Here is a 14,061-nt window from a genome sequence, read left to right as displayed (position 1 = left end):
CTTCAGGCTTAGAACAACCAGTTCCAAGAGATGATCCTTAACTTAGCCAAGGGGCAAGAAGAATTGAAGGCACTTTTGATCAAGAAGGGGAAGAATCAACATAAGCATCAGGGTAGTCGAGATAATCAGAAATCCAAACCTAAGCGATCATTTACTCCGTTGCACATGCCGCTGTCTCAAGTTCTGCAACAACTGCTCAATCAGAACTTGATAACCCTATTGCCTCCATATTCAGTTCCTGTCAATCCTGCTCCTGAGCACAAGTCTAATGCAAGATGTTCTTATCATTCGAACAGTCCTGGTCATGATACCGAATGTTGTGGACCATTGAAGCATAGGATTCAAGACTTAATTGACGACAAGATCATTGATTTTAACTCACTTGAGGAGCCTCATATGGCTGATATTGTGTGCAACCTGGAAGGTCGTAATAAACGTAACCAATATGTGGGGGCAACTCTGATCTCTACACCAGTTCCACAACAACGACGCAAGTCAGATACACCTAAGCGTCAATTCACCAAAATTAACATGTCATTAGATCAGGCGCTGCAACATCTGTTGAAAGAAGGAATGATTACTGTGAGGGATCCTCCTCAACACATCAACACTTCCTCTGCTAAACACAATCCAAACGTGCGATGTGCCTACCATTCCAATAGTCTCGGGCACGACACTAATAGCTACTGGGCATTAAAGATTAAGATCCAAGACATGATCAATGCTGGCGAAGTTGAGTTCAATCCTCCTAAGACTCCTGTGGTGATCACTGCTCTCATGCCTAATCATGACAAGATTGATTAATGTCTAGAAGGATGGACTATTGATTCATTAGCTTTACTTTCATTTGCAAATTCTATCCCGTTTGTTTAAACATTCGACTTATGATAGACATTATCTGTTTTAATAATCATCATCAGTGCATTGCATATGTTTGTCTTGAATAAATTATTTCGCTATCACTCATTTAAACTGCATCTTTACTTTACATATGTTTTGTGATACTCAACTCCTGCTAAAGTTGTATGTCTTTTGAGGGAGGATGACGAAAATGATACCGCAACCTCATACAATATGCTTTTGAACAGACTGTGCTGACGATGTACAGGCATTGTTTCAATTCCTAAACAGTGGAGATATAAGGATGTTAATCCCTCGTCAACCCCTTTGAGCCTAAGGTGTAGGAGTTTTTTTCACGTGCAAATTGAAACCCTTTAATCATAACCTGGGGCAGGGTAGCTACTCAGTTAACTCAATTATACTAGCCGTTGTTTACACAAATAATGATGGGTTCCTGCAACCATTAAGTCAGGCAGTCAATATCCACTAAAAAGAAAAAGATGTTAAGTCAAAACCTATGAAGGAGACTTATCAAAAATTGAGACATCCCGCTGACTGTAATCTCAAAATAAATAGTTCAGGCAAAAGTTAGGGATAACAAAATCAAAGTCAAAAAGAGGTTGCTGCAAATCCACGACGTCGTGTCAGGACCCGTGGGACACTTGACGTTAGGGATAAAGCCAGCAGAGCCCTTGGTAGACTCGGAGGCGGAGGTAGAGGAGATGCGCAGGATGACACCCGGCATACTCAATAGTTATATTAGATGATGTATTTATATTTCACTTTTGTATGTATTTGATGATGTACTCGACACTTTAACCGACATTATTTATATATTGTATTTTTATTGATCTACCTACTGTTGTCTTGCCTATAATTTCATTCTGTTTAAATAACTCTCATTCTGTTTAAATAAAATGATATTATATCTCTTTTGGACCACTACAAAAGTTACTTTAGGTAGATACCCTTCCTCTATTGAGTTACAAGCCTGATAAACATATATAGAATTTAGTGGTGTATATTTATGAACAATAAAGCAACAATAAAACATCTTCGAAAAGTCCCTAATTCCATCTACAATACATTCAAAAAATAGCAGACTGTTCCGTAGATGCACCTACAAAACACGCTTTTATAGATGCACCTATGGAACACGCTTCCGTAGATGCACCTACAGAACACGCTTCCATAGATGCACCTACGGAACACGCTTCCGTAGATGCATCTATGGAAGGAATCAAATTTTTTTAAAATTATAAGGTGCTTCCGAATGTACATCTACAGAAGCTGAAAGCAAAATTAAAATTTTGCGTGGTGTATAAGAAATGCATCCCATGCATTAAAAATGGTCAAAATTAAAACTGATGTAATTAAATTACTATTTTTAACTATTTTATTGATCACTACTATTTTGACACAATTCTAAGTATCCAGAAAGTATCCAAGAAAGTATTACCGACATGTAAAAATACTAGATGACAAATTAATCTCAGTCATTTTTTTAGCTGAAACAATTTGTCAGTCTTTTATGTCATACTAGATGATTTACTTCGTTGAATTCTAGACGTACAATTCAACGGCATTGTTGAAAATTTGACAAGCAAAACACCAACTTTTTTTTATGTATTCTAGTCTCTAGTATTTTATAAATCCATTGCTTTTAACAAAGAATAAAGTGTTTCTGAAATCAGGAATCACCGACATTGGTTAAAAAAATACTAATACTATATTTTCCAGCCACATACGATGCATATATTTAATCAAAGCATGAAATCTCATGCCAATGTTAACGTTAACATCCATTTTTCATAATATAATATACATACTAAATAATCAAGTACATGAATGCAATGAATGCATAGTCACTACTAACTCAAAAGCCACATTAACATCATTTTCCCTCTTATATTCTATCTCCAAACATTCTCAGATTCTACAATTATCATGACCTGCAAAATAAGAATAACAAAACACATAATGTAAGCAAATGTTATGCATATGATAATCATCTCTGTTAAAGAACATAAACAGAATACAGCATTGATTGATACTCACTTGGGTTGACAGAAGTTACAACACCGGAGTTAGAAAAGTCGCAATTGAAATCATGTTTTCCATTAGCCTGATAATACGCATTCATGGCATAAGTCGCAAGTGCCTTAACATTGTTAACAGCATAGCAAACTCCTCCAGGTTGGATTGGTCTGCAATCAATTCCTTGGCTGCAAACGTAGTTTATATTCGCTTGTAACGCTCCGGCACTCGCATCAGCCTTTGGCACACACCATTTCTGGCCTCCAACTACCGGACGTGGCGTTGGTGTTTGTCCTCCTCCTTTTACAGGTGCTACTGGTTTCTGCATTATTCATTCAAAATCAGAACACTCTCAATAACAAATTGTACATTATGCAATAAAAGTGAGAAAAAAGAACAAAACCTGTCCGTTACGCAAGATTCCAGCATCATAAACAGAAGAGAAATCAGGATGAAAGAGTCCCCAATTATGTTCGGCGATCGGACCAGGTTTCTGGTTCTCGTTAAACAAAGCAAAAATATAAGTCTCAAACCGCCTATTCGGCATCAACGGTGTCCCTTTCCCTTCCGCCAAATGCCTAATCAACTGACCATTATAACTCTGAGCATTCGCCACACTACAAGCATCCCAACCATCACAAACTGAAGGCCAACCCGTTTCACCAACAGCAATGTCAACATCACCATACCCAAGAGCCTTCATTGCCGAATGAACAGCGTCCATTAAAGCATCGAATTGGTTAGTGTATCTTAGTTTTGTGTTCCGATCGAATAAACCACGGTTTGGTCTGAACAATGCGAAGTTGGCGTTTTTTGGATTGTAACCGAAATATGGATATGGGTTAACCATAAATGGTGTTTTTGTTTGTCTTAGGAATTTCAACATTGGTCCTAAAAAGTATTTTGCAAATCCTGGTCTGAATTGGCCTGCACTTGGTGGTAATGATTGTCGCAATATTGCTAAGGAATGCGCTGTATTCACCTGAAAATTTATACAAAAATTCAACTATATATTTCATAATTCCTATTTCAAATATTTTACTAACATTTAGAATTTCTTAATTAAGAAATCTTGAACTGAAATAAAAAAAATCATTGAAAAATACAAGTTGGAATCATTTCTGAAAACAATACAAGTTGGAATCATTTCTGAAAACAGATTCCATTCAGTCACATTTTTCCACAATACAGAATCAATCATTGTCTGATGTAGATCTAATTATCCAAAAAAAAAATTAATTTATATTTTATATTAATAAAAATTTCAAATTGAAATCAGAGCCGTAAGATCATAATCAAACGGCTGTGCACGCGTGACTGCATGAGTGCATAAATACGCTGACGGCAGCAAATCACCGTCCATAATTTGTAGGACAGGAGAAAAATACATATTTAACCTTGAAAAAATACGCAAAGTCTGAATCCGTTTACAACGGACAGATATTCATTACATCTCATTTTCATCACTTTCTTTTTCTTTCATACACTTCATTAAATTTTTAAGTTATTCTTTTTCGATATTAAATATAAAAAATGACTATCTCGAGAATCGAGCCTCATCTTTTAAAAAAATCTACAGTACCACCTTCACGATCTAAAACCTTGCTTAGATCTCTTTTTATTCATCTTTATATTTATAAATCGTAAGAAATATGATATAAACATTGAAGGTAAAGTAGCTAAAAATAGTTATGATTTACCTTAATGTCGGTAATGCCCTCGGCAGCAAGAGCAGCATGAAGCGTTCTCATGGCAGGAACAAGGTTCCGAATCATAGCAGTATCACCCCAATGAAGAACTTCACTTCCAACAAGAATATATTTAATCTTCGTCTGAGGATGAAAAGGTTTAATATGGGCCACAACCCATTGCCTCGCCGAATCAATCTGCGCCAACGCAGCGATATCGCCGTTTGGCGCAGTCACGGTGACGGAGATCCCGGTGTTGGCAAAAGCCTGAAGGATCTGAGGGCTAACATCGAAGATCTTGACACTGTCGATGATTGTGTTTGTTTTTAGGAAGTTTGCTACGGTGGAAGGTGGTGGGAGGTTGTCTCCGAGGGTGCCATAGTTGACGCCGATGGAGGTGACAGTGGCGGCGAGGTGGAAGAGGAGGAAGAGGGGGAGAAGGGAAGGTGAAAGGGTGGAGGTGGCCATTGGTTTTTGTGACATTGATTGTGTGAGAAAGGAAAGTGAGATATATAATGAAACGGTCTTATCTTAGGTTTGTGTTTATTTATAGGTGGATGGAAGACAAATAATACACGTTTGAGGGTTTTTTGAGTTGAGAACAGTTGGACCTTTTTTTAGGACTTTGGTCAAAATAGACATGCATATATTATAAAATTAGAAATTAATAGTTTGAGTTGTTATGTTTTATGGCACAATAGAGGATTTTGAGCTGAGAATAGGATGATATTTTATTTTTAATATTATTTAAAAAAATATTCATTTAAAAATATTTTTAATTTTTTTAAAATTAAATTAAAATTTATTTTTATATCAAACCAATTTAATTTGTAATATTGATTTTTATATCAAACCATAATCAATTATTTTATTTTGTAATATTAATTTTTAATATATTATATATTATATATTATATATTATATTAAAAATATATATTTTGTAATTTGATTATTTAAAAATTGGTTTAAGTTAAACCGTGTGAAATTGAATTATATCATTATTTTAATCAATCATTCAAAATTGAATCGAACCGTAAAATAATTTATCTTTGATTTAGATGTATTTTTACTTCAAAATTAATCTAAATTGCACCGCGAACACTCCTAATACCAGTATGTTTTATTTTTATATTATTATTATTATTTATAATACTCGACTTTTTAATTTATTATGTTAAATGATTCTTCTTCTATATTTTATTCTTTTTAAAATAAATATTTTTTATTTTTCTTTTTTCTATATATAAAGTTGATTAACATTTTGTGGTTTTGAAGATTGTCCATGTTTTCTTAGTTGGAGAGAATATTGTGTTAGTAAAGTAGGTTATCACGTTAAAAGCATTGGAGTTGTTAATTGTATTTTGGTTTATTTATTTGTATATCAACGGTCATTGGAAGACATTCTTGTTTTTGAGATTTTGGTTTATTTTTAAAAATAAAAAAAAGTAACTTAAAAATGTAAAATTAATTTTAACATGAGAAAATGGGTGATGTACTGACAGTGTAAAATAGTTTTACAATGTCAACCAATCACAACCATGTATCCAATTCCATCACACTTTTATCTTTAAAAAATTTTAATGACATGGCAAATTGTTTGCTTTCTATTGGATGACAGTGTAAAACTGTTTTACACTGTCAGTGCATATCCATTAAACTCTTTTAACATATCTAATTTTTCAATTAAAATAATATTTATTTTAAAATTGATTCTGATTCTAATTTAAATTATAAATTTCTCAACCGCGTAACTATTGCTTTTTGTTACATCAACCGCGTAACTAAACTAACACCTAAACGTTCTCTTTGCATCAACGGAGTTCCATAATTTTGTTTGATGTGGATGCCTTTGTTTTTTGTTTTGTTTTTGATAAAATGATAGTATTGTTTTGAAATAAATGCATGCCCGTTATTTGAAACCAAACAAAATACCATCGTGTTTTGCATGTGATACTGATGAGAAAAGATGCCATCACAATGTCTTCTAGTACAAATATATTTGGTGACGTCTTGAGAGGTTAAAATAAGTTTTTGGTAACATACAAGTAGGGGTGGACAGGCGGTCGGGTAGGGTCGGATTCGGGCCCAAAACACCAATCCGACCCAGCCCACGGGTGACTTATAGGGGCCCAATTTCGACCCTATCTAGTATCGGATTTTTTCGGGTTCGGGTTCATTCGGTTCGGGTAACTGGGTCGGTCTATTTCGGATCTTAAGTGTTGTTGGGCCAATTGAAAATCTAGCCCAAATAACAAAATTCAATAGATTATTTTCTAATTTTTTAATCAGTTTAACAATTTATCTATAATTGTTGGGCTTAAATTTAAAACTCAATCACAATCTGAATTGGGCCTTATTTTATTCACATATCTACTATTTTTAAATATATTAGAATATGGGCTTTATCTTTATAAAAATTACTTTAAAAAAATTATTATAAAAATTTTAATTTAGACTTTAAAACTGACTTTTGCTGGACCAAATTTAAATTTAAATTCATCAGAATTTAAAACTGATATAATAGACTTTAAAACTGAACCAAATTCAAATTCAGTACCTATTGGAACACATCAGAAAACCATATAAAATCCAAGTTTTTTGAGCATATATATGTTTGCTCAAATTTAATACAACAAATTTAAATTTAATAGCACTAACACAAACACAACCAACCAAGCACAATTAATATAAAACAAGATAGCTATCTTTCATGAGCTGCATGATCTTTTTCTCCCCTTTTCTTCAATTCCTACATACAAATGGCATGTATATTTTCATCAGTTTTCCAAAGCATTTCTAAGCCATATATATTTCATAAGCATGCACAAGTAAGAGCTAAGAAGCAAGATGGCAGAAAAGCATTACCTTCATGATAATGATTTGAGAATTGAAATTGACATTAATGATTTGAGAAAGAGGAAAATGAATGTAAGAAACCATCCATGACCCCTGAAAATCAAGGAAATGAATATAAGAAACAACAATAGCTTTGTAGGAAATTGGAATTAATGATTTGAGAATTGAAATTGACATTAATGATTTGAGAAATAAAACTAAAACAGCATCATAAATCATCATGGCAACTCACATAATTCTTGAGAAATCATCATTGCAACTCACATAATTCTTGAGAATTGAAATTGAAACAACAGTAGGAAATATAAATTGAAACATCATCATATCAAGTAACTATAGGAGCATGCTCTAATAAACCAAAAACACCAGATCAAGTAACTATGAAATTTCATTAGTTTTCACCTTGATATTGAAGCCTGCTTTTGCACTAGTTTCTATCAACATGATTCCAAACTCTTTGGACTTGGTATCTCCTTCCTCTATAGAAACTTGCCTGTTAAGTAACAAAGCGAACATGTAAGAAATAATTAGAATGTAACATTGCGATACTTGAAACTTCAAAGGCAAACACAAAGTGCAAGCTACCTAGTAATATAAAAATTAGATGGTAATATCATAATGCTAGTAAATATGCACTACATATTTTTCTTATTTCTCTGCATTTAAACAAAAGATGTTGTATCTTTCTTATTCATTTTTCTGCACCCTCTTGACAGAAAACAGGGAATAGAGTCTTAGATATATATATATATAACTTTTCTGCACCCTCTTCACTACATATTTTTCATATAACAGAAAACAGGGAATAGAGTCTTAGATATAATAATGCAAGAAAAAGTAACTTTGATAATTATATCATTCACCTGTATTTTTGTAGTAGTTTTGGGATCAAGAAATTTCTGCGCAGCAGGCCAATGCATATTCCTAAAGCCAGTACCAGCATTAACAATATATATTTGATGTTGTGTCTGTAAATACAAATGGAAGATTATCAGAAAGAACAGAATCACACAATATATATTATGCTCTCTCAAGGACTAAATTACTTAAATTTTATTAACCTAGTTGTTCCTCCACAGCTGCCGGACATGTCTTCTTCAAAAGTGATGTGCATTGCTTCAAAATTCTTTCAAAATGGGTTGGTTGTTGTATGCATCGCTTCAAAATTATGAGTCATTTATGACTCCAAAAAATTCAGCAAGTGGCTGCTGCAGACACAATAGAAAACATTAGTATACACATAGTTGATTTTCTTCAAATACAATAGAAATTAACCTTGTTTTGCTTCAGGCACCGCCAGAAGGCTGTGACTGAGTCGAAGAGGATGACGGGGCTCCACTCCCAATTGAAATTTCATTAAATCCTATAAAACATTTTAAAAATACAGTTAGCAACATATTACAAAATAAACTAAAAAATTACACTTAAGACATATATAAATAACATACCGTCTAAAGCATCTTCAGAAATCTCATAGTCTTCATTAAACTCCAAATCTTTGAATTGATGTAAGGAAGGCCTCAACCAGTTCTGAGCACAAATAAGAGCCTCTGCCATTTCAGGTTTGAGAGAGCTTCTATATACCTCTAAAACCCTCCCACCCGTGCTAAAAGCACTCTCAGAAGCCACTGTTGAAACTGGTGTAGGCATTATATCTCTAACAATTTGGGACAGAACTGGATATTTGCTAACATTATGTTTCCACCAACATAGAATGTCAAACTTATCTTTATCCTTTTCACTAAAACTAATACATTTATCTTTTAGATAGCTCTGAAGCTCAGTTTCTTCTTCAACCGAATCCATAGACTGCAAATGTTGCTGAAATGCATTTTGTCTAGCCATATGTGCCGATACTTCGATGTTGGCAGCAGTTTCATCATGAGAAACAGTGGCTGTCATAGACGGGACAGATCCTTCAGCATTGTCATAGGCTTGTTTGTAAACCATGAAAATTCTTGAGAGATTGTTATTAATCTCTTCTAATAAGGATTTCTTAGTTTCTGAAGAATGTCCATACATATCATTAAAGCACCAGTCCACATATCTTAACTTATACCGGGGATCAAAAATAACACCCAAATAGAGGAGTTGGTTCATCTTAGTGATATCAATCCAGTATTTCTTAAACTTATCCAACATGTCCCTAGCTACATTAGCAAACAGCCCATTAAGATCCATGTTTAATCGCTTAAGCTCAACGTAAATATCAGCCAAGAAAGGAAAGGCTGTATGCAAGCTCGCTTTGGTGGAAACAGAAAAAACATTTGTCGCTTCATAATAATTCTTCAAGAACTTAACAAAGAACCTAACATTATCCCAATCTTCACTACTAGGGGGGGAATCACCTTCAAAGAAATCCCTATAGTCTTCATCCCCATCTTCTAGCTTATCAAAAGCAGTTTCAAATTTCTCAGCCGCATCTAGCATCAAATATGTCGAGTTCCAACGAGTTGAAACATCAAGACATACCGACTTCTTGCATTTAATCCCGGCATAACCCACACATTCATTGAACTTTAAAGCTCTATGGGGTGAAGATCTTACATACCTAATTGCATTTCTAACACTTGAAATTGAGCTGCTAGCTACTTTTAATCCATCTCTCACGACCAAATTCAATATATGAGCACAGCACCTCATGTGAAACCCAAATCCATCCAACAAAAGTCCATTCATGTTTCTTATTTTCTGCTCTAAATACTTAACAGCAACATCATTTGATGCCGCATTATCTACTGTGATAGTTGAAACATTTCTCAGCCCCCACTCCTTCAACACATCTTCAACCTTCTTACCAACTGTTTTGCCTCGGTGATTTGGGATAACCGTAAAGCTAATTATCCTTTTTTGATATTTCCAATCCTTATCTATAAAATGGGCAGTGAGGGTTAAATAGTTAAGATTTTGGACAGAAGTCCAACAATCTGTTGTAATTGCCACCCTACTACAATCAGAATTAAATAACGCTCTCAACCTCACTTTCTCATCAAGATATATTTGAAAACAATCCCTAGCTATGGTTCTCCTTGATGGTATAGTAAATTGGGGTTGCATTTGGTTACAAAAGTACTTGAATCCCTCTCCTTCAACTGTAATAAATGGCTTCTCATCTAAAATGATAAAGTAAGCTAACCCCTTTCTACAACCTAAAGGATCGAACCTAGAAGATGTTGAAACCAAAACACCTCCCTGAGTTGTTGAATATGTCAATACAGTTTGAGTAGTGTCGGTTGACAAGTTCAACGGATACTTAGGACAAGTTTTCATATGACTCTTTAAGTTAGACGTTCCATGTTTCTTAGAGTCACACATGTACTTCTGATGACAATACTTACATGCCGCAGTAGCGGGATCACTATTAGGAATAAGGTTAAAGTGGTCCCATACCTCAGACCTCTTTCTAATAGCATTTGCATTAGCTCTTCTTTTCTTCCGGCTAATAGGAGGAAGATCTGCGGTTGGCTCAATGGGTGTTGTTGCTGTTAGAGTGTCTTGCTCCATAGCTGAAACAATGAGTAATTAATTCAATTATAAAAACAGTAGCATCATTAAAATTCTAAACACAAACACAGTTGCAGAATGTTGCATAATATAAACATGAACCAACTATTGTGGCAGCAATTCACACTTTACCAAACTTTACCAAACTTGATAAAGCACCAACACAGTTGCACAATATAAACATGATTGAAAAAATTAGTGAAAACTTAGAACAGAAATCACCTATGCATTTAGTATACACTAGAGAAATGTACAATATACAAAGAAATAAAAACAAGTCAAAAACCATAAAATTAAACATAAATTGGATATTAGTAGAGAGGACTGCAGAAATTTAACTTGGCTATTTATGTGTAATTTTAGTAAGTAGAAAGATTAAACATAAATTGGATATTAATATGTAATTTGAAATTGTTCTACTTAGGATATTTTAGAAGCTGCAGAATACTAGTTGAGAGAAACTTGTATAACAAAAACTTACACACCTAATCACACTTGTATTTTTTTTGCTTCTTGCATTTCAAACATATTAAGAGTTATTAGAGCAAATGTAAACAAACCTGGACTCTCAGCCATAATTTCTTCAAGTCTCTTAAGAGAAATATCAGCAACACTGTAATGAAGACACTAAAAGTGATTATTATTATTATTATTAAAATAACAGGGTTGCAAAATAAATGAAGGAAACTTTGAACTATTGAAAACATAAATCAGAAATGAAGAGTGAGTTTATATGAACCTTAATAGTAGCTCCAACACAATACCCGAACCCAGACAAAACCTTTCTCCTGTGTAATGAAAGTGGTAACGAGAATGAAGAACAAGCTAGAGAAAATAACGACAAATCTGAATAGGCGTGAGCAAATCGAAACACAAACCTGTTTGAAAACAGCGATTAAAACTTATCGTTGAGGATGAAGACTTATTGTTCAATGAAGTGAGTTTGAAACAAGTATGTAGCTCATTGTTCCTTGGATGAAAAGGACGAATCGGTGAGGGAGACACGGTAGTGGATTGTTTCAATTTGGGGGTGAAGGCGGCGATGGAAGCATTGTTACGGACTTACGGTTACACAGCAATGTTCTTCTAGGGTTTGAAGTTAGAAAGAGGCAGAAGGAAGAAACGCAGCAATGTTCTTCTAGGGTTTGAAAATTATGTTGAAACTTTTTGGTTTAGTCATTTATTTGGGTTGGGCCTTGGGAGAAAATAATGGTTGGGCCATACTAGGGATTACTGAGAAAAACTTATAGTAATAAATTAATAATAATAGAAATCAATTGGACCGGTCGGGTTCGGGGACCGACGGGCCCAATTTGTTGAACCGAACCCGACCAAGCTTACCCAGTCTTATCCAATTTTCTCATCCGCCCAACCCGTTAATCCGAAGCAACCCGAACCGCTTCTTAAAATAGCCTTCGGTTCGGTCGGGTATGCTCGGTTGGTTATCTTGTGTCCACCCCTACATACAAGATGTAAACAAGATTAGTGCTGGATAGCTATAGAATAAAATTACCTTTATTTGAGAAGAATATATATGAAAAAAAAATATTTGCAGTTGTAGTAGGATTAATCCCTTGATAAAAATGAAATTCATTTAAAAAATTGGCATCTTGTGATATATGTGTTTCCATACATATATTGATTATGTGAGATATTGGATCGAACTCTAGTATTGTCGAAGGGTAGCTTCTTGGTTCGACAGTTCGACAGAGTTAAGCATGAAGTCGAAGGATTGTTCACATGCTGGTGTCGAAGTGTGCATGCTGTAGTCGAAGATGGGTCTAGCATGCAGATGTCGAAGATGCTAGGGTTGTTAGCATGTTAAATTAGGTTTTAGTGTTTAAACCCTAATTTGTTAAGTTAGCTTGTTTATTAAGTTGGCTTGTGTAATGGGCCTTGCTGAAAAAGCCCATTAGTTAGTATGTTAGGTTCTATTATAAATAGCATACTAGTCTCTCATCATTGCTAAGCTGCAAATCCTAATTTAGGGTGAGAGAGGTTATTTGTTATTCTTGTAAACTTGTAATCTTGTTTTAAGAGAAAGTGAAAGAATAGCAGTTATAACCAATTCTTGTGTCCTTATTCTCTTCCCTAATTCCCTATTATACTTTGTTATTGGTATCGTTTTTCACAACAAATTGGTGCGGTGAGCGTGGAGAAGATGCCTTCAACAAAGTATGAGATTGAAAAGTTCACCGGAGTGAATTATTTCGGTCTGTGGCGCTTGAAGATGAAAGCCTTACTGGTTTAGCAGGGTTGTTTGGAAGCGTTGAAGGGAGAGGCAGCCATGAATGCTGCATTAACGGCAGCGGAGAAGACAACTATGATCGAGAAAGCACACAGCGCAATTCTGTTGAGCCTTGGTGATAAGGTTCTCCGGCAGGTATCAAAGGAGACGACGGCATCAGGGTTATGGGTGAAACTTGAAAGTTTGTATATGACCAAATCGCTGGTAAATCGACTCTACCTGAAGCAAGCTTTGTATTCATTCAAGATGATTGAAGACAAAGTATTGGCTGAGCAGTTGGATATGTTCAACAAGCTGATTCTTGATCTTGAAAATATTGATGTGAAGATCAATGATGAAGATCAAGCGCTGTTACTATTGTGTTCTTTGCCTCGATCACATGCTCACTTCAAAGAAACTCTCTTGTATGGAAGGGAGTCCCTGACGTTTGAAGAAGTTCAATCAGCCTTGTACTCTAAGGACTTGAATGAACGAAAGGAGCATAAACCTTCGACTGTTGGCGAAGGTTTGGCCGTTAAAGGAAAACTCTTACGAAAGGATGGTAAGTTCGACAAGAAGAAAGGCAAAAGCCAGTCGAAGACTTATAGTGGCGAAGCATCTGGCATTCGATGCTACCATTGTAAGAAGGAGGGTCACACAAGAAAGGTGTGCCCTGAACGCTTGAAATATCATGGAGGTAAGGATAATGGCAACGCTGCCATTGTTCAAGATGATTTCGAATCATCTGATGTTCTTGTGGTTTCAAGCAGTGACTCTAAGAAGGAGTGGATTATGGATTCAGGTTGCACTTGGCACATGACTCCAAACAAAGACTTGTTCGAGGAATTATGTGATCAAGATGGTGGATCAGTATTGCTGGGAAACAACAAGGCTTGCAAGATTGCAGGTG

General features: G+C 35.0%; 2 protein-coding genes across 3 annotated transcripts; both read right to left on the bottom strand.

Moving 5' to 3' along the window:
- Window positions 1-2,550: 2,550 nt before the first annotated feature.
- Window positions 2,551-5,091, bottom strand: LOC131637858 (glucan endo-1,3-beta-glucosidase-like). Its single transcript, XM_058908426.1, has 4 exons — window positions 4,578-5,091; window positions 3,281-3,859; window positions 2,899-3,199; window positions 2,551-2,792 (listed from the first exon to the last, which is right to left on the bottom strand). Exons 1-4 carry the CDS (start codon window positions 5,046-5,048, stop codon window positions 2,770-2,772), a joined length of 1,374 nt encoding a protein of 457 aa, XP_058764409.1. The 5' UTR covers window positions 5,049-5,091; the 3' UTR covers window positions 2,551-2,769.
- A 2,046-nt stretch (window positions 5,092-7,137) lies between these two features.
- On the bottom strand, window positions 7,138-12,054 carry LOC131637860 (zinc finger BED domain-containing protein RICESLEEPER 2-like). Of its 2 annotated transcripts, none has more exons than XM_058908428.1 (10): window positions 11,803-12,054; window positions 11,664-11,712; window positions 11,485-11,537; window positions 8,869-10,926; window positions 8,696-8,783; window positions 8,482-8,628; window positions 8,284-8,388; window positions 7,823-7,913; window positions 7,430-7,513; window positions 7,138-7,313 (listed from the first exon to the last, which is right to left on the bottom strand). In XM_058908428.1, the coding sequence occupies exons 3-5, from the start codon at window positions 11,498-11,500 to the stop codon at window positions 8,707-8,709; spliced, it is 2,151 nt and encodes a 716-aa protein (XP_058764411.1). In that variant the 5' UTR covers window positions 11,501-11,537; window positions 11,664-11,712; window positions 11,803-12,054; the 3' UTR covers window positions 7,138-7,313; window positions 7,430-7,513; window positions 7,823-7,913; window positions 8,284-8,388; window positions 8,482-8,628; window positions 8,696-8,706. The 2 variants fall into 2 exon arrangements, with proteins under 2 accessions (XP_058764411.1, XP_058764412.1); XM_058908429.1 differs by having other exon boundaries at window positions 8,482-8,625.
- Between the last annotated feature and the right edge of the window lie 2,007 nt (window positions 12,055-14,061).

The sequence above is a fragment of the Vicia villosa genome, unplaced genomic scaffold (assembly GCF_029867415.1).
Source record: "Vicia villosa cultivar HV-30 ecotype Madison, WI unplaced genomic scaffold, Vvil1.0 ctg.002102F_1_1, whole genome shotgun sequence".
Classification (NCBI taxonomy): Eukaryota; Viridiplantae; Streptophyta; class Magnoliopsida; order Fabales; family Fabaceae; genus Vicia; species Vicia villosa.
This window is presented reverse-complemented; position numbering and strand designations above follow the sequence as displayed.